The following is a 27,974-nucleotide window of genomic DNA, read 5'->3' as shown; positions in this document are numbered from 1 at the left end:
AGGGGCCAAGCCACTGGCCACTCCGTAGCTGGATCACCACACACAGGAGTCAGGCTTTCACTTCACTCTCTCCCCTGGAAGAGCCTCAACACCGGCTCCCCCACCCCTGGCCTCTGGGGCAGCTGCTCTGCTCCATCTCATTACTAGAAGGGGGCAAATCCTGCTGAGGGTTTGCCTTGGGTAAATATCTAAAGCCTGATGCGTAATGCTGCATTACAGATCAGCAAGCAACCGGGCATTTCCCCAGACTTTTAAACTGATGAACACTGACTAGAACGTCCCTTGTGCCCTTGTGTTAAGTGAGTGAGTGACTTTTGCAGCCCATCATCTCCGAGCCACGAAAGCAGGTAGAAGGTACAAGAGATTCTGAATGTGGAATTCAGGAATGTCCTAAACATGAAAGGACACATGTTCACAACATGGAGGGGAAACCTGGACGGTGAGAAGGAAGCACGGGATTACAATGAGCGGTCAGCAACAGGAAACATTTGGTGGTTCTGGTGTCAAACTCTAGCAAGACAAAGAGCTGGCTGGCCAGGTCGTAACTCCTTCCCAGTCAGACTCTAAAATGGCTGCAGGTGCAATGCTTCCTAAGCTGTCAGAGCCGGACATTAATGACTAGTGGACAAAAGCCCTAGACATTTGCAGAAAAATATTTTAGACCAAATGAAACAAACCAAAAACAACAACTGTAACTTCTCGACATTCCTCCTGCCCTCGACGTACCACGTCTGTAACTTCTCTGTATTCCCTCGAGCCTTGATTTACCGTTGGTTAACTCTTTCTCCATTTGCATATTGCAGTTACCACTCATCACTGGTTAAAAGATTTACAACCACAACACCGGCCTCACATTTTGCAATAACATCATTTCACATTCAAACTTATTCTTGGACACCGTTAACCTCCTTCTAAGCTGTTATTTTAAAAAAAAAAATGTGTTTGGAATTATTCTCTTAAAAGTGTTATTCAATCCTGTAAGAGCACCAGTGGATGCTTTGGTTTTAGACTGTTGGGGGAGGTGGCAATGGGGAGGGTTGGGAGGAAACACCCATAAGGAAGGGAGGGGGAGGGGATGTTTGCCCGAAACCAGAAAGGATGAAATGTATATAAGAAATATTCAAGTTAATTAAAAAAAAAAAAAGAAATCTGAAACTTGCACTTTAGGTTTTATAATTTTTAAGAAGAATACCCAGCCCATCGGGAAGTGGGAGGCAGTCTCGTTTAAAAAAAAAAAAGTGTTATTCAATGCCACACATGCTTTAGTTTGCAGTATAAAAAAGGGAGCAGGATGCTGTGTGGTGGTGTTACACCCCTTTAAACCCAGCCCTCGGGAGGGAGAGGCAAGCGGGTCTCTGTGAGTTAAGAGGCCAGCCTGGTCCACAGAGCAAGTTCCAGGACACCCAAGGCTACACAGAGAAACCCCATCTTGAAAACATAAACAAGCAAGCAAACAAACAAACCAAAGAAGAAGAGGAGGAGAAGGAAAGAAAACAAACAAATAAAAAAGAGATAGCAAGATGAACACGTATTCAGGCCAAGAGAAAAGGAAAGTATACTGAACTGTGTATATAAAGGGAACCCAGGCTCACTCAGCTTCACTGCGATCCTGTTTCAGCCTTGCTAGTGCTGGGGCAGCAGGCACGCACCCCCAAGCCTGCATATATTTAAGTATTACATGATTTGGACGCCCTCCGCGTGGCCCTGACAAAAGCTTATGGGCACTGTTCTCAGTCCGCTCTGGAAAACAGAAGTGTCGAGGGTTGTTTGTGTGCCCAGCGGCACACCAGGGCGGACCGTGGAAAAGCCAGTTGACAACCGCGTTCCAGACTTCTACCTCGTGCTGGGCAAACAAGACCTGCACTTGTCTACCCCACATCCAAATCTACGGGCAAATGGAGCTGGTCTTCCAAGGAACATGTTAGGACACGGCTAAAAACCCAAGGTTTGGTCTCAGCCTTCAATGAGAAAGCACCCATCCAAGCGTTCATTTTTCACTCTGCGTGCAGTGAAGACTTGTGAAGAACAAACTCAGTTTCTGCTCAACTCTGGTGGCCTCAGAGCCTGTGCCAAGGGCTTCTTCATAGATGTAACTGTTCAGTTCTGGTTTAGGGAAGGCCAGCGTGGTTCACGCTTCTCCGCTGGTTGTGTGTCTTGTTCTCCCACACTCTGTGACATCCCCTCAGATCTCAAGTCCTCCGAGAAGTACCGGACCAGCGAAGCCTCACCACTTTTCCTATTGAGAACGAGGGGCAGCCAGCCAAGTGTCTCACTAGCAATAAAGTTACGTTGCCACAGCTAAATGTTCAGGCCCCAAACTTCTATTTCCTTTCCCTCACACAAGGACTTCAGAAGCTTCATAAGGCTACTGATTCACTAATGAATCTCCAGACGTGAACATCCGGATAACACAATGTACACATTAGCTACTAACCTTTGAAACTGGAAGTGTTAATCCTGACCCTAATGTACAGTTTGTTGGTGACCAATGGGCACAGATGTGTCGTTCCCGTGTTACAAATGACCAAGCATCTAAGTGACCTGAGCTGTCCGACTATTTTCTCATTGGCCAAGACCTGACATAAGGGGGGATGAGGGGGAAGCTGTCAGAGTCATATATTCTCAGGGGAAATAGAATTCCCAAGGAAATTATAAGAAAATTGTATATAATATTTCCATCATCTCTAGGATTTTAAAGGTAAGAAATGACGCTTTTATACCATTTGCCTTCCCACTGTGCATGAATATAAATTACTATACCCTTCAAACTACGACCACATGACTCGAAGTGACTGATACTCACACTCAAGTCCTCTATGAGGACTGCTTTAATTCCAACAGCAGTGACTCGTCATCCTCTACTCTCACCTGAGGCTTAAAGGTCACCTTCAAAGGCTCAGGCGTTGGGGGGTCCCCTCCCTCTTGGGGAATGTACCCTACTTTGGTCACCTCCTTTTCTGTTTCACTGAACTCATCAGAGTGGAACTCATGGATGGGCCCCAGAGCCAGGCTACCTGAGATGATGTCCACCCCCATGCCCCTGTCTACCTCCTGGCCTTCCGCCTTGGGGTCCTTCAGTTTTCTAAGGCTCCGGATCTTAAAAGCTTCCTTGGAGGGGGCGGCATTTGAGATCGATTTCTTAAATCTTTCCCCTGACAGCCTCAGCCTCTCCCCCGACTGCCTCAGCCTCTCTCTTCTCTCGGGTGTGACTATCCTGGTTCTAATTCCACTCACTTTCTTATCAAAATTCTGCCGCGTCTTCTGCATGTTTTCTTTGGAAAATGCCTTCTTAATATGATCGATGTGCTCTTTGCCTGACTTTCTCAGCCTGGCAGATCTGCTTTCTTCAACATAGTATTCTTCATCCGACGAGAGATCGATCGGGGGATCGAAGACTTCCTCAGCTTCCTCCTCATTCTCCGGCAGGCTTCTGTCTTTAACAACAGACAGGGATGCAGGGCAGGGAACATCCTCCTGAAGGAGAGAAAAACAGTGTACGTGAGTATTTCCTGTGTAGCCAGCACCAGCTACACCTTACAACATGCCTCCATGCTGTTTGTCCCCAGCCTGCATCTTTCAGGGTCTCCCCCGCCCCCGGCCTTTTTCTCACAATATTGTATCTTTGCTTCTCCACTCCCAACCTGACAAACTTCTCCATCTCAATATAGCACAGGCACCTCTCACTATAATCCTCAAGACCCATCCACCATCCATTTTCCTTACACTGCCTTTCCTGCCTTTCTCAGCATCGGTGGCCATCTCAGCAATACAAAAGGTAGAGACCTCAGAAACGTCCCCCAAATACATCCTCACCCTCTTGTCCCGTAGTCATCAGGTTCCACGGATGCAAACACTGCAAAATGCTGACTTTGCTTCTCATTCCTCTACCCATGCCTTATACAGGCCCTCATCACCTCAGGTGTGGACTTGAGCCATCAGTCTCCCCAATCCCTCTCCTTCCAGACCATTATCTGAGAGCTTCCTGAGAAATGCTTTTACAAGCAGAGTTTGGTTATAACCCACCAAAGACTTCTGAGAGCCCACCAGCGCTTAAAGGCAGAACCTGAATCTTCCAGGATACTTAGAAAGCTCTGGACCTGACCCTAACTCTCCTGCTCCTCAAGCCCAGAGACACAAAACACCCTCAAGTTCCTCAAATGCAAAAGATTTTGAACCCTCTAACAGGAGGGGTCCACCCTATAGCATGCTGGGATGTAAATCCCAGGATAGCTATGGATGTGCCCCAATGTATGTGCGGATGTTCAAGTCACATCTCAGTGTGGAGCAGTTGGACACTACACCATCGTATGCATGGCTGCCTCTGTCCCCAGTGCCCCTTTACCTCTTTTTAGCTTTACGAATAATAGCTTTCTTCAAGAATCAATTTAAATGCCCTAATTTCCCCCCACGCAGAGAGTTGGGAAAGCCAGGTCAAGAGAGGCTCTAGGGCCAATAGTGAGGACAGAAGCTACTATTCTGACAGGAAGACTTGTCAAGGTCTTGGGGACAGCAGTGACATGATTTGACCCATGCTGTGCAAGAGTCACTCTGCTGGAGACAAGGCTCATGGGTAGGACAAGCAAGGAGAGTGACAGGATAGTGATGACTTTAAGCAAAGGGAAGGCAAAGCAGGGCGTTTGTGGGCAGGGAAAGGGGTGGGAGGTCCTCTGACTGCAGATCTGCTTTGAAAGCCAGAACCTATAGGACCTGTTGCTAGATCAACAGACAGGAATCCGCCATTAACTGAGACCGCACAGAAGAAAGAGACCCTGTCCTTGGAATGTGCACTGGGTATGCAGGTAGAGAGGCTGAGCAACCGGCATGCAGGAGGGAGGCCAGAAATATGCATTCAAGAACCATTAGCTGGCATCACGAAGCTCTTGCACTAGGGAGATCACTCAGCTGGTGAAGCGGCACAGCCATATCCACTAGACATGGCAGGAAGCACAGCTGCTTGACACAGTTCCAGCAAAGCTGAGCGGGGGTCTACAATCGCTGTCCTTCTAGATCTAACGTTTGGGTTTCGGTCTCTGCGTGTTACGTTACTGGGGACTTTCTTCATTATGATTCATTTTATATCTTTTTCTAGAAAAAATATGTCTGAGTCTTATTAGGAAAATTCTAAAGTTAACTTTATCTGGCCACTATTTGGAAGTCTCCTTATCCCTGGAGATCATTAAGCATAGATAAGCACATAGTTAGATGAAGCCATCTCTCCGGGAATCTTCTTTGGGTATCTGCCCCTGAGCTAACTCAAACAGCATAACTGATGCAGGGTAAACAGAGACATCTGACAAGCTGACGAACCAGGAGAAGAGATTAGAGATTCAAGGTCTCATTTTAATTATAGGCTTAGAGGTCACTAAAAGTATAGTTTAAAGATGGGGGGGGGTCATACAGGGTACACCCATAGAGGAGTAGAACTCAGTAAATAGGATAGATTGCCTGAAACCTTTCTCCTTTATAGACTTTATAGATGATGAAACATACAGTAAAAGAAGTTATTATGCAACTAGTATTTGCTGTTTATAAAAGGCCAGTTCAGATACACTTTTGTTTGTCCAGAGTGCTTTCAAACAGCAAACGCTGCCAACTGAAAAGCAGGCTGTCATATAATAAATATGTTCGCTTTGAAGGAAACTTCTTTAGATTCTTTAAATTGGAGTGACAGGTGGATAATAATAATAATAATAATCTAATCCTGTTTTATTTTCTTTTTCTTTTTTTTTGTTCTTTTTTTTCGGAGCTGGGGATCGAACCCAGGGCCTTGGGCTTCCTGGGCAAGCCCTCTACCACTAAGCTAAATCCCCAACCCCTCTGTTTTTATTTTCTAATTGTGACTGAACTTGTTACCCTGGATCAAGCACATGTTCTGGACCACTTGGATAATCATTAGTCTGACTCTCTTCTGTGAAACCTGTATAAATAAAGAGGCACCCGATTGCTAGTCAGTCAGCTGAGAGATTCCCTGGCCATCATGCCTGGCTCACTCCCTCTCCTCAGAGATTCCTAATCTCATCTACAGGCCCACCTTGTCTTCAAAGAGCCTCCAACACTCCTCTGTGCCCGGGAAAAGCTCCCCGGGAAGGCCCTAGAAGTGAAGGGTTCGCCCCACAAGAGAACCTATATTCAGCCCCAGAGATCATGTAAAAAAGGAGAAGAGTCTGGCTGGACTCGGTAGGTAAAACATAGTCGCCAAGCAAACCTGACGACCTGGACTCAGATGCCACAGCAGGAGAAAATCAGTTCCCAAACACTAAAATGGAGTCCTCTGGACTCCACTCACATGCTGTAGCATATTTGTGCACATCACACACACACACACACACACACACACACACACACACACACACACACACACGCCAGTAAAAGATCAGAAGACAGAGTGGTGTTTCATTCATAACTCCTCAGAGGTAAAGGGTATCTCAAAATTCAGAATGAAATTGACTTTGGGAAAATTATACACCATTCCCCGGATGACTTCAGGCCAAGCAAAGTCTCCTATCAAATGAGTTATCTTAAAAGTTTTATTTTGCTGCCATGGTGGTCCATGACTATAGCCCCAGTTCTCAGGAGGATGAGGGAGAAGGACCACAAGATCAATACCAGTAAAAAAGGAAAAAAGGGAGGGAGGGAGGGAGAGAAATATGGAAGGGAGGGAAGGAGGGGTAAGGGGTGGGAGGAGGAGGGAGGGTTGGGGGGGAGAAAGGTGCAGAACAGAGAACAGACTCTGCCAAGTGTGTCAGAAGAGAACCAGCCTGAGACAGGCCAGCCCAGGGCACAGGTGAAAGGAGCCTGGTGTCCTTTAGAGATCCCATCTAGAGATTATTTCTAAAACATAACAGGCAAAACTTCAGGAATTAGGAGATTTTTAAAAACTGGACCATGAGTTAATTTCTAAAAGAAATGGTATTGACATTTGAGATTCAGGTCAATTCCACTCAACAGATTCAATAAATACACAAGAAGGATGTTTGCACATACTCTAAAACGTGACCAGCTCGATAGTCAAGAAGGCATCCTTAGAATCTAATTCCTTAGTTTCAATGACATCTTTGGCTCCGGGACCAGAATGCTCTGAGCCCCACCTCTCCCCAACAAAAGCGGCAGAAGTGGGCGTCTCATGGCTCTCTGATGAGTCAGTTGGAGGCGGGGAAGTTATTCCTCTCCTTTCCTGACACCTGTCGTGGCCTGGGCAAGCCTAAGAAGGTATAATTAGAAAGGGGAGAGCCAAAGGGTAGCGGGTATTACTTGGTAGGTAGAGACCCTCATAATCCTTCAGTGAAGGCATCAGACACAGGGGACCTGGAATGGCACACACCCTCTCTTCAAACACACAGCAGACAGTACAAACAGAGGCAAGGGAAGGCAAAGACCTTGCCCGGGAATCTATCACAGCCCCGATGAGTTGGTATTACAGTGAGTTAAGGGCAAACGCCGTGCTAATACTGGAAGGTTGTAAGGGTAAATCACAGATGACTTCTGAATAACAATCACATTTCTGTATCAAAGTCCAGGCAAAATTTGCCTTTTACTGTTTTTGTGACGGGGTCTCCCATAGCTCAAGCATGCTTCAAACTCTCAGTATATCTGAATTCCCAATCCTCTTGCCTCAGCCTGGCGATTGACAGGACTGGAGGTTTGCACCACCACACCTGGTTCAAAGTATCACTTTTACAATAGAAGGAATGCTACAGATCACAGTAAAGTGGACGTGAATCGGTGTAAAAGGAAAACAGAGAGGAACATTTTGGATACACAGAAGTCTAGAACTTATCATTAGAGGAGCTTAGACATATACAACTGTAGGAGATGAGATACCAATAAGCAGTATCAACAGAAGAGGTGCCTGGGAAAACCTCACATGGAAATAAAGAGTAGATTAGCTCATTTTTGAGTAATTTTATTAGGGACGGTCTTCGAATAACTACGAGAATTAACTAAGGTTAATCTTAACTGCTAAAAATAACCACGTAAATATCGTACCTATCTATATACGTTCTAACCTATAACAAGTACACAAATTTGAGCCTTAGGTCCACAATACGAGACTTCATATTTTCCCTGTAGGCTTATAAAAGATGGTAATTTTTTTTTTTGACAAGCTGCTGGCCTAATTTAAACATCTTAGTTTTGCAGAACCTTCCAGATAGTCTATCCTAAAAGAAAAGAGGATTATCATTAACTAGTACCTCTCAGCTTCTCTACGGAACTTTAGGATCCAAAGACAGGAGGGAAACACCAGTAAGTTATGGAGGATAGAGACAAACAGAAAACCAACTTTTAAGTAGAGGTCAGGGCAGGAATTACATCAATAGACACGGCCAGGTGGAATTTCTCTGTTTCCCTGCTGTAGCTTCTGTGCGTCCTGAGGGAACCCTGGTCCGCTGCCTTGATACAGGTTCCCCAAAAACATGGGACCCCAAGTGTACTTCCTGACATTATGCATGCAAATGGAGGGTAGGCACCCAGGCCGTGGCTGACGCCCCAGAAGGTGAATGGATTTATCCTTCCGTCCCATGCCCAGCTCACCACTGTCTGCACCAATACTGGAAGGGACACCTGAAGTCAGGAGACATTGTTAATAAGCATAGACAAAGGCCTCTAGGAGCCTAGAAGAAAAGGGTGATGGGAAAGGAATTCTGAAGACATCAGTCTACTCTTGTATCTTTGAAATTCCCTATTTTTTTCCCCTAAATAACTGTGAACTCCTAAAAACAGATCCAAAAATACCACTCGCCCATTGCAGTGTAACTTGACCACTCAGAGAGTCTGGGGCACTGCCGAATGCACTAAGAACATGAAGGTTAAGGTCCAATATTTCAATCAAGCATGTCCATATTCCATGTTGTGTCTACTCTTCTAGGGTTCCGTGCACAGAGACTTTCACTTTTAAAAGTACATAGCTGTGCGTACGCATAGATGAACATTTCACACATTCCTGACTTCACGCTCACAACAAATCCTCTGACACCAAATTCGGGGGCCAATAGGAATGTTTAAAGTTCACAGTACACACTATCAAAAATGTCTTCCAAACTGTTGTGCCAACCGCTTCTCCCCAGAGCAGATCAGGACAGGCGGGTCTGCCCCAACCTTCGCACTCTGGATGTACAGTTCTGTAACGGGCAGTGTTTAAATCGGTGAGCAAAGAACTCTGCCCTCATCTGCTTCGTCTCTTCCTGTCATCGCTCGTTCTTAATGTGGCTAAGGAGTCCAACTTGTCCTTTTTAATTCAAGAGCTTAAAAAACATATATGCATTTGCCGTGGGTTTTTTTTTTTTTCTTTTTTCTTTTTTTCGGAGCTGGGGACCAAACCCAGGCCCTTGCGCTTGCTAGGCAAGCGCTCTACCACTGAGCTAAATCCCCAACCCCTTGCCGTGGGTTTTTAAAAACAGTTATTGAACAGTTACAGGAATTTAGCAAACAATAAAAATAAAAAGGTTTTTCAATTGAGTAAGGAATTATCTATGGGACTTCAATATCTGTATTATTGTAAGAATAATATTAAAACATAAAACTTAGGGGGGGACTTGTGGCTCATGTCTATAATCCTAGCATGTGAGAGGCTGAGCCCAGATTATTACATAGTGAGGGTTATATCAGCATGAACTACAGGATGGACTGTCTTCCAAACACAGTCAACATTTTAAAAACAAACAATGACTCGATTATTCATGTGGAAACAGGTAACTTTTCTTATTGTGAATAGTACAAAAAAAATTCCAATGGACAAACTATATTCAGAGTTTTTGATTTACCAGTTGGGTTCTTAGAATAAAACCATGGCTGCCGGGGTGCTGGTTCCTCACTTGTTTTCTTTTAGGGGGATGCTGTCAATCAAACACAGGTCTCAGCCACATGGGCAAATGTTCTACCCCTGAACTGCATCTCCCTTGACCGCCCTCCCACCCAGTTTCTTCTTTTAGGTAGCAAAGGTAGTTTTTAAACTTGAGACTGCTTAGGACCTGTTCGGTTCCAACGTTCTAAAGTCTACTGGGTCACTGGGCTTAATAGGACTCAAATGCCGAAAGAACCTGACGGGATTGAGTTTCAAAGGCAAGAAATAGCCTGAGCCACAAGGCTGGGCCCACACTGCATGACCAGTAAGAGGCCTGCCCCATGGTGACAGCAGCAGTGGTTAGAAATGGCTCTCTCCCGAGGTGACTACTCGGTGAGCTCAGTACATTCCCATACACTGTGGCTGGGAGGTGACACTGGAAACCCCTGTGACCCGATGGCAAAGGATGACGGGGATTATGGTCATCGAGCTGGCCCCAAGTGCAAGCTTACCTGGAAGATTACCACGCGGAACTTGTTCTTCTTCATTATTTCTTCTTGCTTGGTTTCGACTTTGGTTACTCGAACCTGTTGCTTCTCTACCCGGGCCTTCACATCTTTAATGTGAGCGCTGACTTTCCGGGTCTTCTCAAACAGCTTGTTCACAACGTAGCCCGTGTTGCTGTGTGATTGTGAGAGCTTCAGCAGGTCTATCTGGACAGACTTGATGGCGTTTCCCATCTCTCTGTGTCTCTCCTCGATTCTCTTCTGGCTTGCCTGCACGCTGTCCACGACGGTGGCCACCCTGTCCAGCACGGTCACAATTGTGAGAGCTGCGTCTTGGTCTTCATCTTCAGTCACACTTGACAATCGGTTCTGGTGGATTTTACCAGCATTTGAAGCAGATCCATTGTGTTCCATTTTACTTTTTTTTCTCAGCAGAAGATGTCCTACAGCGATCGGCTCCTACACTCGGAGCCAAAAGTCGGCTTGGTAGCCGGCAACGAAGCTGCTTTAAAGGGTTGAAAAACGCACCCTGGAGAGTGGTCAAGTATTTATAACTACAAGTGCCCATACGTGACTGCCCTGCAACATGAGCCCTTGCAAAGCACCGGGGCTGGTTCCAAACATGCTTGCCGACTGACTAAGGACCTCAAATAGGTCTGTGTGGGTGGAAGGGGAGAGCTGTCTGAAGGCTTCACTGAAGCCACTATGTTGCCCATACTAAGCCTACAAGCCATGTAGCTCCAAACACTGAATAAAGCTTTTCTCTTCAGATCATGTGTAAGAGGAAAGAGAATTCTGAGCTGCAATCTTCCTGTCCTGTAATCTCGCCTATTATGAGCCCTCGCAGGCCAACATCAAAGAACACAAGAAATGAGCACACAAAGACCGTATAGCGAAAACATTATATTATAACATGCTTTTCCAAATCAAATTATTAAAATTAATATTTAAGTTTAAACATAGTCTTTCAATTCTACATGCATAATTTTGACTGGCTAAACTACACATTAAACACCTCGATAACATTCTACTCACAGTTCAGACTTTTAAACACCAACAATCTATTAATAGAGCTACTGCAGGACAGATTCGAATTAGAGGTCTTAGGTCATTTTTTAAGCTCGCTTTCAGAGCACCGATCATCAACAATTATTTCTGCGTTGTATTCACAAACACTGATACAATTTGTACATTTATATGAAAACAGATACAATGTTTAAAAATGAACTCGTATTAAAGTAGTTTAACTGATACTGTAGGTTTTCTCCCAATCTGCTCATTAAAACACCCTATCTTGACAATATCTAAGTCTATTTTCAGCGATCTGTTCCATCGTTAATTCCCAGGTACCTTTTAAAATTATTAGGATTACTTCTCCAAAGAGAGAAATGGTCAGTTCCAGTTCGTTCAGCTTATAAATATGTTACATCTAACACACACACAGCTTTGCAGCTCATGCAATAGGGGAAGTATCTAAAAAAACCAGGTACTAAATCTCAAAAAACATTTGAATATCTATTTAAACACAGTGTCCTCTAGATTTTTTTTCTTTTTTGTAAGAAAAGTAATCTGTAAACATCTTTACTTTTAGTTCATGCTTTGTCATTTGCTGTGGTCATTGGGGAAGAAAGTATGACTTTATAACGACCAGGAAGTGGGTCCATCCGTCTCTGCAAAAATATTACATTCCATGGATAAAGAGCAAATCTTAGTATTACCATGTGTTACAAATCCGTGGAGCCAATTTCCATATTTAAAAACATAAGACGGAGACTACTAAACAGTCAAAAACTGTTGTAGCTGAATATTCTAAATACGAGCCAACAGTACTACACTAAAAATGTCCAAAAATAAGGCCTCTGAAATAAATATTTCCATTCTTTAAAAAAAGACATAATAAATGTACATCACGTGGTCAGTGTGCATATAAAAGTCAGCAGCTCAAACCATCCTGGATGAAGTCTCTGAAGTAAAGTGACCTAGGTTTTGCTTCTGCCGCCGTCCTCTGTTGTTCTTGGGGCATTTTCTGTTGCATGGAAACACAGAAATTAAGAAACGAAATCACTTAAGGATGTTTATACGAAGTCAAAGTACCACACAGTTCATACACTGCACCCCGTGAGAGAAAGAAGAAAGAGACGGTTAGTTCAGGGCATAATGAGGAGGACAGGCACAGTGACTGGCTGTTCTCTGCTGTGTGGCTGGAGTTGGGAGAGCTCGCACACTGCTGATACACACTCTGTCTGCCTCTCTGGCCCGGTAACTCCTCAGCGCCTGTGACTGATCTCAGTGTCGGTAGAAAAGATGCTGATCTGAGTACTTTTCCTGAGCATCATTCACAGAGCCAAAACGACGAGAAAAGCTTCGCTAGCGGAGACCGAGTAGCACCGCATCGGTGATCTCAGACAGGATGCACCGGAGTCCTCTAAGTCAAGGAAACAAGTCAAGCAGGGCTGGAGGACACATGGCTGCAGCACGCCACAGAGCCACCCAGGAAACTGGGACCCTACAGGTGAGGGCCTCCTGGTGTCTGCTCTTATATTTCAGTAAAGGTGGCCCTAATGTAGAATGAATCTCAGGACAGTGTAACTATTCCTGTCTCTACCCACCAGACTGCATGGTCAGCTCTTGCAAGGGAATGTGCAAACGCAGAGTTGAATTCCGGTCATTTTGAGTTTGGATCCTACTGCTAGTAATAACCGCCTAGTATTAGTAGTAGCCATCTGTGCAAATGCTCCTTCCTGGAAACAGTGCCGTTACAAGACCATTTCCACTCTAATGTTTTCATTCAGTTTCAAAGAGGGCTGCTCTGCCTTAACGTGAAAGCCGTAATGATAATGTTTCTGGTGGTTACAGTGGATTTTCTCTCACTAATCCTTATTTAAAAAATCGTCTGGTATAGACAGGGCTGGGATCACATCCATTTCATCACGAGGGAGCTGGCTGACAGACCAAGCAACTGGCTTCAAACTGCCACTAACCCACCATGACCGGGAGGAATCCCAAGTTCCTGAGACCAGGCCTTTTCCTGCTATACAGTGAAAAGTTTGGCCGAGACATGTTCAAAGTCCCTGTCAATCTGTCATTCTAGGAGCCTGAGAAAGATAAAGATTCCAAGCATAAAAGAAGAAAACATGACTCACAGGTAGTGGGGTAGCAGGGACATCCATTTAAAGGAAGATTCCTCACAAGAAATAGTCACCAAGCATGTACAGCTCTCCCCTAATGGACTACATGGGAGAGGCGTGCCTTAAAAAATTAATGGTGTGGTCCAAGAACATAATCACGGTATTCCACATACAAGACAATAAGCTGTTCAGGGACACGGGTGGAGAAAGGCTGTGTTTCTCATATGACAGTACGTGTGGCCATATGGGGCACAAATGTGGGGACAGTATAACTACTCTTCCTGTACCCCACACACATTATTAGTAGGGGCTTTCCTCTACTAATGCCCTAAATGGTCTCCTCTTATCACATGTGTGCCCCAGTCCAGTCAGTTCTGCACGTGACCATCGGTAGGGTTCAAACACACTGAACCTTGACAACATCGAGTCTGGTTCCTGTCCCAGTGCAGCCGTCATACCTGGCTGACCTAATCCCACACAACGTGACACTGCCCTCTCTGCTTCTCAATGGCTCAGTAGAAAGAGGAAGAATGACTGTAGAATCAAACAGTACTGAAGCCAAGCCCAGACACTTCCCCTTGCTGGCTGAACGACCAGAGGCAAGGCGGTTAACCCGTGGGCCTGTGGTGAATGGCCTCGGCTGTGAGGCTGTTAAATGCTTTTTCCCCATCTTCTGTTCCTGTTGTCATTGTTTGTTATGGCATCCCGTCCCAGCTTTGATCTACTGCCCGATTTTATGCTCAGTTGTCTTGCCCAAAGGCAGATCATTAGTTCTGAGGAATAAAGCATGCTGCCTTTAGTGCCTAAACTCCATGAAGAATATCAGCTGCTCAGAGAGCATTTTTCCATCACTTATAGATTTACCTTTTTTTTTTTTTTTTTTTTTTTTTTTTTTTTTGTCTCCAGGGTGCTGGGACTACTTGAAGATCTTTTTCCAGGTCTTAGATAGAAAGTCTATAAATCTGATCAGCTTGTCAATATCTGTTTGATATGCTATGACTCTCTGCCCTGAGCCCCACCTCCCCCGCCCCAAGGCAGGCAAATACAAAGATGTCGGAACATGAGAACCAAACTTTAGAGGAGGTAGGAAGAGGTGAGGAAGAAGCAAACAGAGAAGCTGGAAGGGCAGGACCTTCTGCTCTGGCTTTTCCAACTCAGTCTGACATGTTTCTACTCCATTTGAAACATCCATTTATTGTCAATTATGCTGCAAACAAGTCTTTTAAAATATGATGAATGCTTTTTTAAATTTATTCAGAATGTGTGTGTTGTGTGTGCATGTATGTGTGTCTGTGTATGTGTATGTGTCTGTGTGTGTATGTGTCTGTGTGTGTGTGTATGTGTCTGTGTGTGTGTGTGTGCATGCGGGTGTGCATGTGTGTGTGCGCATGTGCGTGTGCAGGTGTGCATGTGTGTGTAGGTCAGAGGAAAACTATGCAGAGTTGGTTCTCTCCTACCATGTGGGTCCTAGGGATGAAACTCAGATCAACAAGCTTGCTGGCAGAAGCCTTTACCCACTAGCCATCTTGCTGGCTTGTTTGTTTTTTTGTTTTGTTTTGTTTTTTGTTTTTTTAATTTATTTATTTATTATATATACATCATACAGCTTTCTGCCTGCATGTATGCACCTGCAGGCCAGAAGAGGGCACCAGACCTGATTATAGGTGGTTGTGAGCCACCATGTGGTTGCTGGGAATTGAACTCAGGACCTCTGGAAGAGCAGACAGTGCTCTTAACCTCTGAGCCATCTCTCCAGCCCCAGCTTGTTTGTTTTTAACACAGCATTTTAAAGCCTTTTGCATACCACTGTAATCTAGACTAGAGAGCACTGTTAGGTCCGTGGTGCAGTCAGAAAGGTTATCTTTAAAGTTGACGGTTGCTTTCTTTCTCACTACACTTACTGTGGGTGAAGTGCATCTTCAGACCTAACACACGCCGCAGTTCTGCAAGACTTAAAGCACTGCTGCACAGCTCTTCTGTGAACGCACAGAAACTTCCAGAAACTCTGCTCCAGCCACTTCCCCTGAAGTCCGCATCCTAGCATACAGCTGTAAGACCCCTAGCCTCCTTGATTACACGGACTGCTCTCACCCCTCCTCTGCCTATGACTCAAGATATGTGTCTAACTCTGGGAAGGAGTTCCTACACATATTCTAAAGAAGCAAGACAGGGAGAAACCAGACCCACGTGGGAATTCTGGCTAGTGAACCAACCAGTGGAACTGTGCTCGATGGACTGGCAGCCATAAGGGCCTAGCACAGTGAACGTGCTTTAAGGTTCTCTCTGATTTACAAGTAACAGTGTCTAAAGACCACACTCTATGGTCTTCACCTACCTTGTTATGCACATGACAATTGCTACTATAATGGCGATCTGTACTGCTCCAATAATGGCTGCGATAAGAACATGGGTGAGCTTCTGCCTACTTGGCACTACATAGAGAATACTAAAGTCCGTCTTCTCACAGTGCTGTCCAGTATAACCAGATTCGCATCTGCAAGGGGGAACAAAAGCAATCCCTGTGAGAATTACGTTTTTAATATACCATTTTTACTCTTCGAGACGTTCATACATTCATATGATGAATTTTGATCGTGCTCGCCCTCCCCAATTCTTCCCCTTAACGTCTAGATTTACCCCACCCCCATCCCTCCCAGCCTCGTGTCCGTTAATAATCCATTTGGTTTAATTGGTGCTGCCCATACACACAGGTGTGAGACCATCCACTGGAACAGGATCAACTTACCAAGGACCCTGTACCCCTAAAGAGACTGAGTCTCCCTCTCCTATAGCCATCAATGTCAATAGAGCTCAGTTAGGGGTGGCGGCTCATGAGCCCCTCCCCTCTCTATGCTGGACCGTTGACTGGACTGATCTTGTACAGGTCTTGTGCAGGGATCCACAGTTGTTGTGAGTTCACAGCGCAATGAACCCGCTATGTCAATAGGGCACTGTTCACTCCCGTGTTAAGCGACCTCTGACTCCTGCCATCTTTCCACTCTCTCTTACACAATGCTCCTTGATCCCTGGGGACGGGGTAGTCTTTCAGATGTCTCATTTATGGCTGAGTGCACCAAAGTCACATGAGTATAGAGTTTTGTTTTTTTGTTTTGTTTGTTTTTTGAGACAAGATCTTATTATATGCCTTAAGCTGGCCTAGAACCAGCTCCCAGGAGCTGAGATGTTGGTGTGTACTGCCACACCTGAAAGAATTATTTGTCAGGATTTTTAAGTTAAAACACAAAAGAACAACAACACTTGAACAGGAGTAGAGAAATCTCTTCACCGCCATGGGGGAAATGTGTGGTTTTTCACGCCTGTGCTTAGTGAGGATAACTTCATCCAGACTCATCAGACTACTTTTGAAGTTATAAATTATCCTTATCACCATCGTCTAAACTAGAATCACGGCCGAGTAGGAACTACCCTATTCATTCTGAGATGCACCTGTTGTCTCCAGACTTCACCCCGAGAAACAGGATAACATAAGATCCCAGGGACAGTGGCCCTTCTCCATTTAGACCTACTCTTCAGGATAGATGTCTGGGAATGCGATTGCTGGATAAAAAGGAAGAAACCTTCCAATTCTGTGGGCAAAGCACGGAATATACTCAAGACACTCCTCAGTGTGAACAGCACAAGCGCTGACTGTGCAGGGAGGATGAAAATAAATGATTAAACAAACAGCAAAGCAGCCAAGTGTAAGCTAACCTTACAAACCCTCTAATGAGAGGAAATGTAAAGACACCATCATCGGCCGGTGATGGCCATCTGATAGGGAAACACTTAGATATTTATCAGAAGAAAGGCTCCTATTTTAAGCTGACAGGACTGACAGTATTGACATGTGAGAACACCGTGGGCGCTCACTGGGCATCCGTGTGCGTGCTCACTGCTGCCTACACTTGGATAGGAAAGCTTTTAAAGCAGCATTATCTCAAAATGCAAGCAACAGAAAAGAAACCTGGATACGGGCAGCAGGGGAGGCCAGGGTGTGGTGGGCTTGCACACTCACTCTAGGGCTCGTGGATGCCTGCCAGGAAGATCTGCACTGAGTCCTCGACCTCAGAAAATTCAAAAGAGTGAGGCAGTACATTGGCCATGAAATCGAACTGAGAGGCCAGAAGAAAAGCATACAGCTATGGTTGGTTAACCTGTTTGACAGAGGTGCTAGGGTGAGTCAGTGGAAACAGTGTCTTCAAAAACTGATGCTGAGAAACTGGGGTACACGTTATGAAGCTGAGCTTCTTCCTTGCAACCCCAAAATTAAGTAAAGAGGGTGTGCAGGTTGGTTTTGTCAACTTGACGGAAAGTAGTCATCTGGGAGGGCGGACCTCAACCGAGGACGCGCCTCCCTCAGACCGGTGTGTAGGCAAGTTGTGTGGCTTTTGTTTTTAAATCGGTCATCAATGTGAGAGCCTAGACCACAGTGGACAGTAGGCCTGGGGGTACAAGAAAGGTCGCTGAACACAATCCTGAAAGCCAGTTAGCAATGCCCCCCCATGGCTTCTGCTTCAGTTCCTGTCCCTTGGGTTCCTGCCTTGATGTCCCTCAGTGAAGGAAGAAATCCTTTCCTTTCCAAGTTGCTTTTGGTCAGGATGCTTTTATCATAGCAATGGAAAGCAAACTAAGACAACAGTCACACATCCAATGTAGGAGCCAAAGCTATCAAGAAGCCCTCGGGAAAAATACTAGCATACAAAGTTTCACAACCCCGGGTTGGGCAATAATTTCTTAGACATGACGCCAAAAGCAAACTGAAAAGGTAAAGCAGGGTAAGTCACGGTTAAGATCCTCATGGTCACGGTGTTATCACAGTGAAAGTGCGGCCTGTACAAAGGGAAGTGACAACTGCAAACTACGGGTTCGACGTGAGACTTGCACGAGTAAGTGGCTGAGGAGACGAGGGTCGGCTATAGCTACGTAAACCTGATGATCCAAGTTTGATCCCACGGGGGAGAAGGCAGATGCAATGGTTCACATCTGTGACCTGTCATATGGGGAGACGAGGGGATGGAGGGTGGGGGTGGGTGGAGACTGAACTGTCCAGAAGCTGGCCTGGAACACACAGGGCAGGGGCAGAAGAAACAAGAGAGACCTCGCCTCACAAGGTGGAAGGTGAGGACCAACTCCCTCACACAGGTTGTCTGCTGACCTCGAAGATACACACTCACGCGCACGCGCACGCGCACACACACACACACACACACACACATAGACACAGACACACACACACACACAGACATAGACACAGACACACACACACACAGACACACACACACACACACAGACACAGACACACACACACACACACAGACATAGACACAGACACACACACACACACACACACACACCATTTTTAAAATAATTAAATAAAAAATATTTTAAAACACGCATCCTTAAAAAGCACCCACTAGTTAAGAAACAGGCAGAGGACCTAAACTCCATTTTCCAGAGAAGATATACAATTGGCCAAAAGGAGAGTCAATATGGTGGCGCATACCTGAAACCCTAACACTCAGGAGGCTGAGACAGGGGGATTTCAAGTTAGAAGACTACCTATAAAACACATGACCCTGCCTCCAAACCAGACAAACAAACAAAAACAAGCACACACAGTGGGCTAGCACCACACGCCCAAAGACAAGCTCACACAGTGGGCTAGCACCACACACCCAAAGACAAGCACACACAGTGGGCTAGCACCACACACCCAAAGACAAGCACACACAGTGGGCTAGCACCACATGCCCAAAGACAAGCACACACAGTGGGCTAGCACCACATGCCCACAGCCCCGCCTAGATCAGAAAATAAGGTGACTACAAATGCTAGTGAAGGCCTTGGAGAAGATGAGAAATGGGAAGGGTACTTTGAAAGACTGGCGGTCCTTGAAAGGTTAAACAGGGTCAGCACTGGACCTAGTAATTACATTCCTAAGCATTTACCCAAGAAAATTAAAGCAGGTGTCCACACATAAGCACAAGTGCTCAGGGCAGCTGCACTCAAAACAGCCAAAATGTGCACACAAGCCCAGTGTTCATCAGCAGACAGCTGGAGGTAAACATGGGATCCAATCCCCAGAGCAGAGCGTTCCTCAGCTCTAAGAAGAAACCAAGTGTGGACAGACAGCTATAATACCGCTGACTTAGAAGCAGCTCTCCAGGTGAAAGAAGCCAGGGGCGGAAGACCACGCCATCTCATTCCGTTTGCGTGAAAAGTGAGAATAGGCCTGAAAATGCAGCTAGGCTGACGGAGCACTTGGCTAGCATCCATGCGGCTCTGGTTCGACTCTAAGTACCATCTATACTAGGCTGGCAGAGCACACCTGCCTTCCCAACACTCAGAAGGCGGAGGCAGGAAGACCAGGAGTTCAAAGTCACCCTCTGCTACATAGTGACTGTAAGACCAGCCTGGGCTACATAAAACCCTGTCTCAAGACAGAATAAGGAATGTCTAGAATGGGTGACTTCTAGACAGGAAGAAATCACTGGTTGCCTGGGGCCTAGGACAATAGAAAGATTTGGAAACAGTGAGTAAAGGACACTACATCTCGAAAATTCACTAAAATTGATTGTGGTGGTACTATATTAACACCATTGGATTGGAAATGAGGGAAAGAGAGGAAGAGGAAGAGGGAGAGAGAAGAGACAGGGTAGGGGGAGAGGAGTCAGGGAGAGGAAGACTAGGGGAGGGACACAGGAGTGAGAAAGAGAACTGACACGAAAAGCAATCTCCATAAAATAAAATCAAACAAGCCATTTCAAAGGAGCAGCTGCTTCTGTTATTAAACTCTGGGGAACGTCCCTTCTCTGGTCCTCATTTAAGGAGGGCACCTTCTAATACAGAGAATACCGTTCTCAACAACGCAGCAGCAGTAAATCCAATACTATAATGAACACCCATGGGACTTTTAAAATAATGTCCTTCATGGTAGGCTAATGGCTCAAAGTCACAGCTCAGTAAAATCAAAACAGCTCCACGGAGAGCTGTAACAATACCTGAGATGTGTAGCTCCCGACAGATCGGCGTGATTCACAGATTAAAATCAGAATATCAAAAAGGACCTTTAGACCACATATCATTCAAGCCATCCCCCTGGATATTACTTTCCACGACTGACTTCAACAGTCTTCAAACATCTAGAGTATCAAGTTCTAAGTGGCCGTTGCTTCTTGTGTTACTAAAGGCAGATCCAGGGGTGCGGCCCACTGGCAAACTCATTCACTCCCAGCGCTTCACAGATTCATTCACTCATCCACGTAGCACATTTACTGAGAGTCAGGTACTGACTGCAGGAAGCATTCAGAGAAACAAGGCAACAAAAGGGTGGAATCCCAGGCTATGGAGATGGGTGGAGGGATAAAGCACTCGCCGTGCAAGCATGAGGACCTGAGTTCAGATCCCCAGTATGCATGTAAAGCCAGACGCAGTGACCTGTGTCTCTCAGAGATCCTATGGAGTTAAACAGACAGGAAAATCCCCAGAAACTCCTGGTCAGATGAAATAGAGTAACTAAGACGACTTCTCAACTAATTAGGACATGGGGAACATGAGGAGAGAGAGGTCAAAGGTGTAAGGTGTACACGTGGTACTCTGTCTGAACAAGTGAAGACAGAGTTGCATCCACTTCCACGAAGATGGAAAAGTTGCAGGTGGCCCTAGCGCTGTGGGTGCCAGGGGAGCAGATCAGGTTTAGTCCAGGTGAGACTGAGCCAGACAGCACCGGAAATGTAAAGGAATCACAGTCTAGAACCTCAGATCCAAAAGGAAGGACTGGGATTTATGTAAATTAGGAGCCATCTACGAAAGGCCCAGAGACTGGATCTAGTCACTTGGGAAGGACACAAGATGGAATCATGGTGTATTATAGCATGGTGAAGTCAGGGAGGAAGAGGAAACCAACCAGGAGCGGAACGCCCAGTGAGACCAGAGAAAAACGAGGGAGTTGCACCTCGGAAGCCACGAGGAGAGCGCAGGACACGCGGCAAATGGGGCCAAGCACTTGGGTGCGACTTTAACGGTGAGACTTGTCCAGTGACTTCAGACATAATGAACAAGCTCTCCCCGGGATGCTGGAGACAAAAGCTTACTGGAGCGGGTTCCAGAGAGCCCAGAAATGACAACGGGAGCCGGACCAGGCAACACAGGCTCTTCTGCAAAGGAAACGTGGTGGGTTTCCTCATGGAAGAAATAAAGTACTCGTAAAATACATTTATATCAAGATATGTGATGTGGAGGGAGGACTGCTTGGGTGACAGTGACAGCCTGTGGGAGACCTTGATGTACTGCTCTGGTTTCAGTTCACCGAGAAACACGTTCATCAGTGAGGAAGACAGGGAGTGCTGGCAGTGAGAATAGGAATGGCTGCAGCCATGCTTAGCTAGGTGGCCCTGTGAAGGCTGGAACCAACTCGACTGCAGCTGGGTCAAGGAAGGAGCAAGAGAAGAAGAGAGGTGATACAGGCACTCAGTATAGGAAATGAAGGATGCAGGAGGCCTAGACGGATTACTACAGATGTTAACGGGACACGCTAGAGATGGGCTGACTCTCAAGTCTACTTCTCCCACTTGGATCTCCCATGAATTTTTAAGTTGATTATCTCAAACAGCTTAGTAAACATCCATATACCAGATAACCCATAGGCCCAGGACACCGGATAACCAGCCATAGGCCCAGGACACCAACAGGTGAAACTGAATGCATCATTTCCCCAAAACCCCTTTCTCTGAATTCTCCTATTCAGTTTTACCACAGCCAGAAGCCGAGGAGACTCTGTACGCATCGTCCCTCTACCCTCCATCACCTCTGTTTTGTTTTAAAGTCTTAGATCACCCCATGCACTTGTGCAGATGACATCATTGTTCATATTGTATTTTAGCTACTAAATATTTCCTGAGGACAAGATCCCTAGATCCCTGATATATATGTAAGTTCAACAACCCATTAGCACAGAGTTTAGTAGAAAGAATAAGCTAGTGTGTCAATGGTGGGATAACACTAGGTTTTAGTCTAATAAAAGGATTATGGCTTTATTCATCCCTGGCTAGTACTATAGACACATGGTATTTTAGCCTGATTCTTACAAATGCTGTAAATACACAATAGAAAGCTACAAACTGCTCTTATTCTAGGAATGATAAATGCATAGGAAATAAACTCTTTACCATTTCCAAAGTTCCTCCATTCAGGAGAGTTGATTTGCATTATTAGAAATTTATTTACTACGACCTACTAGGTTAGGCACTAGAAAGGAAGTAATTTGCTAAATGGAGTCCTTGATAGAGCAGGCTTGTGGTCTAGTATCAGTTGCCGTTTCTTAGAGAACTCCAAAGCAACTGCGGTTAGCGATGCATGCTACACACACCACTCTTACAGCCATCATGGCTTGTGGCTGCAGGTTTTTGAGACGGCATCTCACCATGTAGCCCTATCTGGTCGGGAGCCTGCTATGTCGCTCAGGTTGGTGTAGAACTCATGATCTTCCTGCTTCACCCTCCCAAGAGTGCAATGTCAGACAGTGGCACCACGGCTTGAAGTAGAATGCCCCATCTCAAGCCAACCTGAACGGCCAAGATTTCTGTACCACTGTGCGGCAAACGTGAAGAATCCGTTGTGTGCTTTGCTTATGCAATCCGTTCTCTTTATAGACTTGTTGTTCTGAAATGTTTGGGAGGGAGGAGGAAAGAGGAGTTGGCTCCTTCAAAGACAAAGAGAACTGTCAATGGGGAAAAGACAATGATTTTTATAAAGAGCTGCTCAACCATTAACAGTGAAAGCATTTGCTCTGCTATTCATCTTTATGCAGGAGGAAAGGGAAGGGAGGTAAAGAAGAGGGACCCAGGAGGCCCCAGGGCCAAAGCAGAGTCCCTACCCTGTGGGTAGATAAAGAAAAAGAAAAATGAAACAACTCCCCACGTTTTGATGTTTTGCCTAAGAACAGGAAGCAGGTTCCTGCCCAACTCCCAGAGTGAGTGGAAGGATAGCAATGGCCCGCCCCCTTCTCTGCAGAAACCCAGCCTGGCTAACCAGACACAAGACAGCATGCAATTCACGACAACAACAGCAGCATACACACACAGGCACACATGCACATGCATGCACAGAAAATCACACATGTGCACACACATGCACACACACACACACACACACACACACACACACACACACACACACCAGCAAAAGGCACTGATAACCTCAGACTGTCTGTCAGGGAATCTGATGTCTAGTTTCTTCTCGGCTCTATTTCCAACTTGCTGTTGACCTTGAACAAATTCATAACGTCTCTGAGTACAGGAGCTGAAGACTGGACGCTCTCTCCACTTCCCTCTCACAATTCACACCTGGTTCCTTGTCCCTACTCCTTTATTTTTAGAAGTCTATTTTAGCGTATGTTTTATTTGAGTTATTCCTTCTCTATTCGTAATATATTCCTCAGTCGTTCAACCACCTTGTGACAGATTGCCGAAAGATCAAAATAGTGTTGGAATATGGCAAATTAATATTAAAATGTCATCGTAAAGATGTTAAGCTCAGAGCCTCCAAACCCTAATGCAGCCTGTTTCTCATCTTTGCATATTTCTTGCCAGAGTTTGGGGGATGTATAGATGACTTGTTGGTTTATTTGAAACTTATCTATTGTAGATAACACTATTTAGTCTATGACCAATGGAAAAAAGACTCTCAGCCCCGATTATGAGCCGCCAACTTACCTACAAGAGGCCTTCTGAGTAGAGTAGATGAATTCACACTTCCCGTGGATGCAGTACCCATTAAGGTTTTCAGGGCAAGGCATGTGGCTTCCGATATAAACATCTTCCCTTTGATCACCAGCATCTTAAAAGAACACAAACCAGGTCACTGAATACTGAAAACAAAAATAGAAAATACAAACCCTTTCCAAGCCTCAGAAACAAATGAATTCACCCTGTCAATCACCAGCTGGGCGATTTAGAAGGGAGACTGATCAGAGAGGGTAGGCAAGATCTAAGGTCCCTTGCAACCCACCGTGCACAAACACAGCAAGCAGGCAGACAAATAAGACAGAGAGCACACAAGAATAGCTGCAGAACATGACCACTGTGAACTACTGCTACATTAAAAACAATCTGAAAAAGAAAAACATCTTTGCTAAACTATAAGTGCCAGGTGTAGAAGGAAGTTGGCCCTGTGACAGAGATGCTATTCACAATATTGTGTTTGGAGGGGTGGAGCTGCTCACCTACGTGGAGCCTATGAGACTGAGAATCAAGAGCATCGGCAGAGAGCAAGTTACAGGGTTCTGAAACTTTGGGTAAAAGATTTCTTTTTTTGAGTGAAAACTGTCAAGGGCTTGTCTTTTTCCACTGGTAACAGCTTTAGCCAGGTACGGTAGCACACACTGTAACCTCAGTACTCAAAAGGCTGATGCAGGATGAACCCAATTTTCACACCACCCTCGGCCAAATGTTAACACATCATTGCTGTATTGTGTCTCAGAAACATGGTAGGGAAGGAGAGAGGAGGAGACAGACAGACAGAAAGCCGGTGGGGGTGGCAGGACACCTTTGCTAGTTTTTTCTTTTTCACACAGTACCTTTAAAGTAAATGTTCATTCAAAAGAAAGTCAAGTCACAGAACATGACAAAAATGTCTTACAGATTCCCCGCACGTTGGCTGCGTGACCTTTACCACCCTACTCTCTCTAACCTTAGAATTCATAACTGTAAAAAGCAGGGTGACAGCCTATACTACACAGTGGCAATAAAACAACCAGCTATCCACATGACACCACAACAATAAGGGGCTTGTCTCCCCAGATCACAAAGTGTAATAAAATCTGAAAAATGTTAATAGAAACAGATTAGGAAGGTCAAAGAAGTGGGGCTACAGGAGCCCTACTCCTCTGTTCTAGTGCCTTTGGTGTGGGAAGGTACTCGGCAGGCTACCAAAAGACAAACATAGACACCAACCAGCCACAAAACCTTTGACATACAATCTGTACTACCTGCAAAATATGCCAGGGCAACGGCCCACAGGACTTGTGGGAGAATCCGACCAATGTCTAATGTGGCTTAAGGCCCACTCCACAGAAGGATCCCATACCTGACATTGCTTGGGTAAGCAAGAACCAGAGACTAGATAGATAGCCCAGAGAGCCATAATAAAACCATAAGACTCTGGATCAAAGAGAGAGAGAGAGAGAAAATCAATAACATGATTCCTAATGATATTCTGCTGTAGTCATAGATCCGTGCCCTGTCCAGTCTTCATCAGAAAAGCTTCTTCCAGCAGCAGACGGGAACAGATGCAGAGACCCACAGCTAGACACTATGTGGAGAGACAGTCTAAACGGAGGTCTCCATCAAATTCCTCCCCTCAGAGCTCAGGGAACCCAGAGCCATGAGGAGGTGGACAGAACGTAAGAGCCGAGTGAATGGAAGGCACCAGGAGAACAAAGCCATCTGAAGCAGCTCAGCTAGGTGCACACGAGCTCACACAGACTGAAGCAGCAAGCGCAGGGCCTGCATGGCTGCCCCAGGTCCTCTGCGTGTGTGTTAGAGCTTTCAGCTTAGTACTCTGTGGGACGCCCGACTGTGAGAATGAGTGTCTCTGACTCTTCTGCCTGCTCTCGGGATTCTGTTCCTCCTGTTGGGTGGCCGTGTCCGACTTCCATGGAGTTGCTTCGTCTTACTGTATTTTATTTGATTGTGTGAGATTGTTATCATTCCCTCCGATGTATAGAAAACTTAACATTCCCTCTTGTGATAATGCAGGGTAACGGTTCATTGCTTTGTCCTGAAGCTTCTCGAATTACCCTTACACAAATAAAGCTTAATAGCTCTGGTGGGGAAAATGACAAGAAAAAGGGGGTTATCCTTATACAAACACAGAAGGAGGAGTGCCACGGGGAAACCAGTCACAATGCAGATTGTTTAAGGACATTTACATATACTAATAGACTTATGCAGAAAGAGAACCGAGTCAGGACCCAGGCCACAAATCCTCCATCATGAACTCATCTCTGTGGCTTTGTGACCTCATGCACGACACTTATTCTCCAATAGACACATGACGAGACACGGATATAATCTCCTATTTTCTATTTGCCACATTTTAAAGTAAAAAGAAACATAAATTGATATTAATCATATAGCTTAATAAATATTAGCATCTCAATATCTCAGTATGAAAACTGAGACACTCTACATTTGTTCCCAGGACATCAATTCTGTCTAGCCTAATTCAAGTCACAGTAGTCACAAGTGGCCAGAAGGTACCACATTGAAAAGGCTAGAATTAAAGGATAAATTTGTTAATCTTCCATGGGCCTAAGTCTTGAGGACACAACAACAAGACATATCTTGACCTGGAAGGGGTTCCAGGCCCTCCTGCAGCTCCCAGATGATAGCAGAAGCAAGCAGCCTCCCTCAGAATGCTGTGCGGCCTGAGCATCCCTCCCTACTACACGCTCATCACCGTGTACACTACACACAGCAGACACTACACTCTCATCACTGTGCACACTACACAGTGGACACTACACGCTCATCGCCATGTACATTATACACAGTGGACACTACACTGTATACACTATACATAGTGGGCACTACACGCTCACTGCTATGTTCACTAAACACAGTGGACACTACACACTCACTGATGTGTACACTATATACAGTGAATGCTACACATTCACCACTGTGTATACTATACACAGTGGACACTACACACTCCTCGCTGTATATACTATATACAGCAGACCCTACACACTCACCACCGTGTACACTAGACATAGCGGACCCTACATGCTCACCACCATGTACACTATACACAGTGGATGCTCCACACTCCTCGCTGTATACACTATATGCAGCGGACATTCACACTCATCACTGTTTATACTATACACAGTGGAACAGCTGTTTGGAGTTTAAAATCAGCCATACGATGGAGTTCTTCAGGAGTCTAGATACCACTGCTCTTTTTCCCTGTATAATTCCCAGTTCTGAAAAGCAGTGCGTACAATGTAAAAGGACATCTCTAGGGTCAGAATGTTAGAATCTGAACTCTGGTCTCAGCACTTCCCTAACTGTGACCTAAAGGCAAGCAAGCCTTCCACTCCCTAGTCTGAGGAACAGGATATATAATAACCACGTCCAGTTTTCACAGAATTGAGTTGAGGCCTAAGGGAGGTGAGATCTAGCCTATAGTAGTAGGTGAACTGGTTCAGAACGTTACGTTTCTCTCAGAGTTATTTGTGAGAGTTTAGCTGGCAACTATGCATGTGTATCATAGGTGTTCTGGCGCTGGAAGAGGACGACACTGGACCCCTGGAGCTGGATCTACTCGGATGGTAAACCATGTGAGAACTGGGTACAGACCCCAGCTCCTCTACAACAGCACCGTGTACTCTTAACCACAGAGCCAACTCTCCAGCCCTGGTACAGAACTTTCAAACAGTCCTTTGCAAACAGTAAGTGCTTAATCAGTAGTGCCAGCTGTCACTCTAGGCCTAAAGAATGTTGCAAGAATGAGCCACAACTTTCATCTGTTGACGTCACGCCGTAGTGAACTTCC

General features: G+C 45.5%; 2 protein-coding genes across 2 annotated transcripts in view; both read right to left on the bottom strand.

The window, feature by feature from the left end:
* Positions 1-1,686: 1,686 nt before the first annotated feature.
* Positions 1,687-11,079, bottom strand: Cavin4 (caveolae associated protein 4). Its single transcript, XM_032904373.1, has 2 exons — positions 10,294-11,079; positions 1,687-3,474 (listed from the first exon to the last, which is right to left on the bottom strand). The coding sequence occupies exons 1-2, from the start codon at positions 10,699-10,701 to the stop codon at positions 2,815-2,817; spliced, it is 1,068 nt and encodes a 355-aa protein (XP_032760264.1). The 5' UTR covers positions 10,702-11,079; the 3' UTR covers positions 1,687-2,814.
* A 98-nt stretch (positions 11,080-11,177) lies between these two features.
* Positions 11,178-27,974, bottom strand: part of Tmeff1 (transmembrane protein with EGF like and two follistatin like domains 1) — an 85,273-nt gene continuing 68,476 nt past the window's right edge. The window contains 3 exon segments of the mRNA XM_032904408.1: positions 11,178-12,313; positions 15,751-15,909; positions 24,128-24,251. Coding sequence (XP_032760299.1) covers positions 12,229-12,313; positions 15,751-15,909; positions 24,128-24,251 — 368 coding nt within the window. The 3' untranslated portion in view covers positions 11,178-12,228.

The sequence above is a fragment of the Rattus rattus genome, chromosome 1, assembly GCF_011064425.1.
Source record: "Rattus rattus isolate New Zealand chromosome 1, Rrattus_CSIRO_v1, whole genome shotgun sequence".
Lineage (NCBI taxonomy): Eukaryota > Metazoa > Chordata > Mammalia > Rodentia > Muridae > Rattus > Rattus rattus.
The sequence above is the reverse complement of the archived record's forward strand: the minus strand, read 5'-3'. Positions and strand labels throughout refer to the sequence as shown.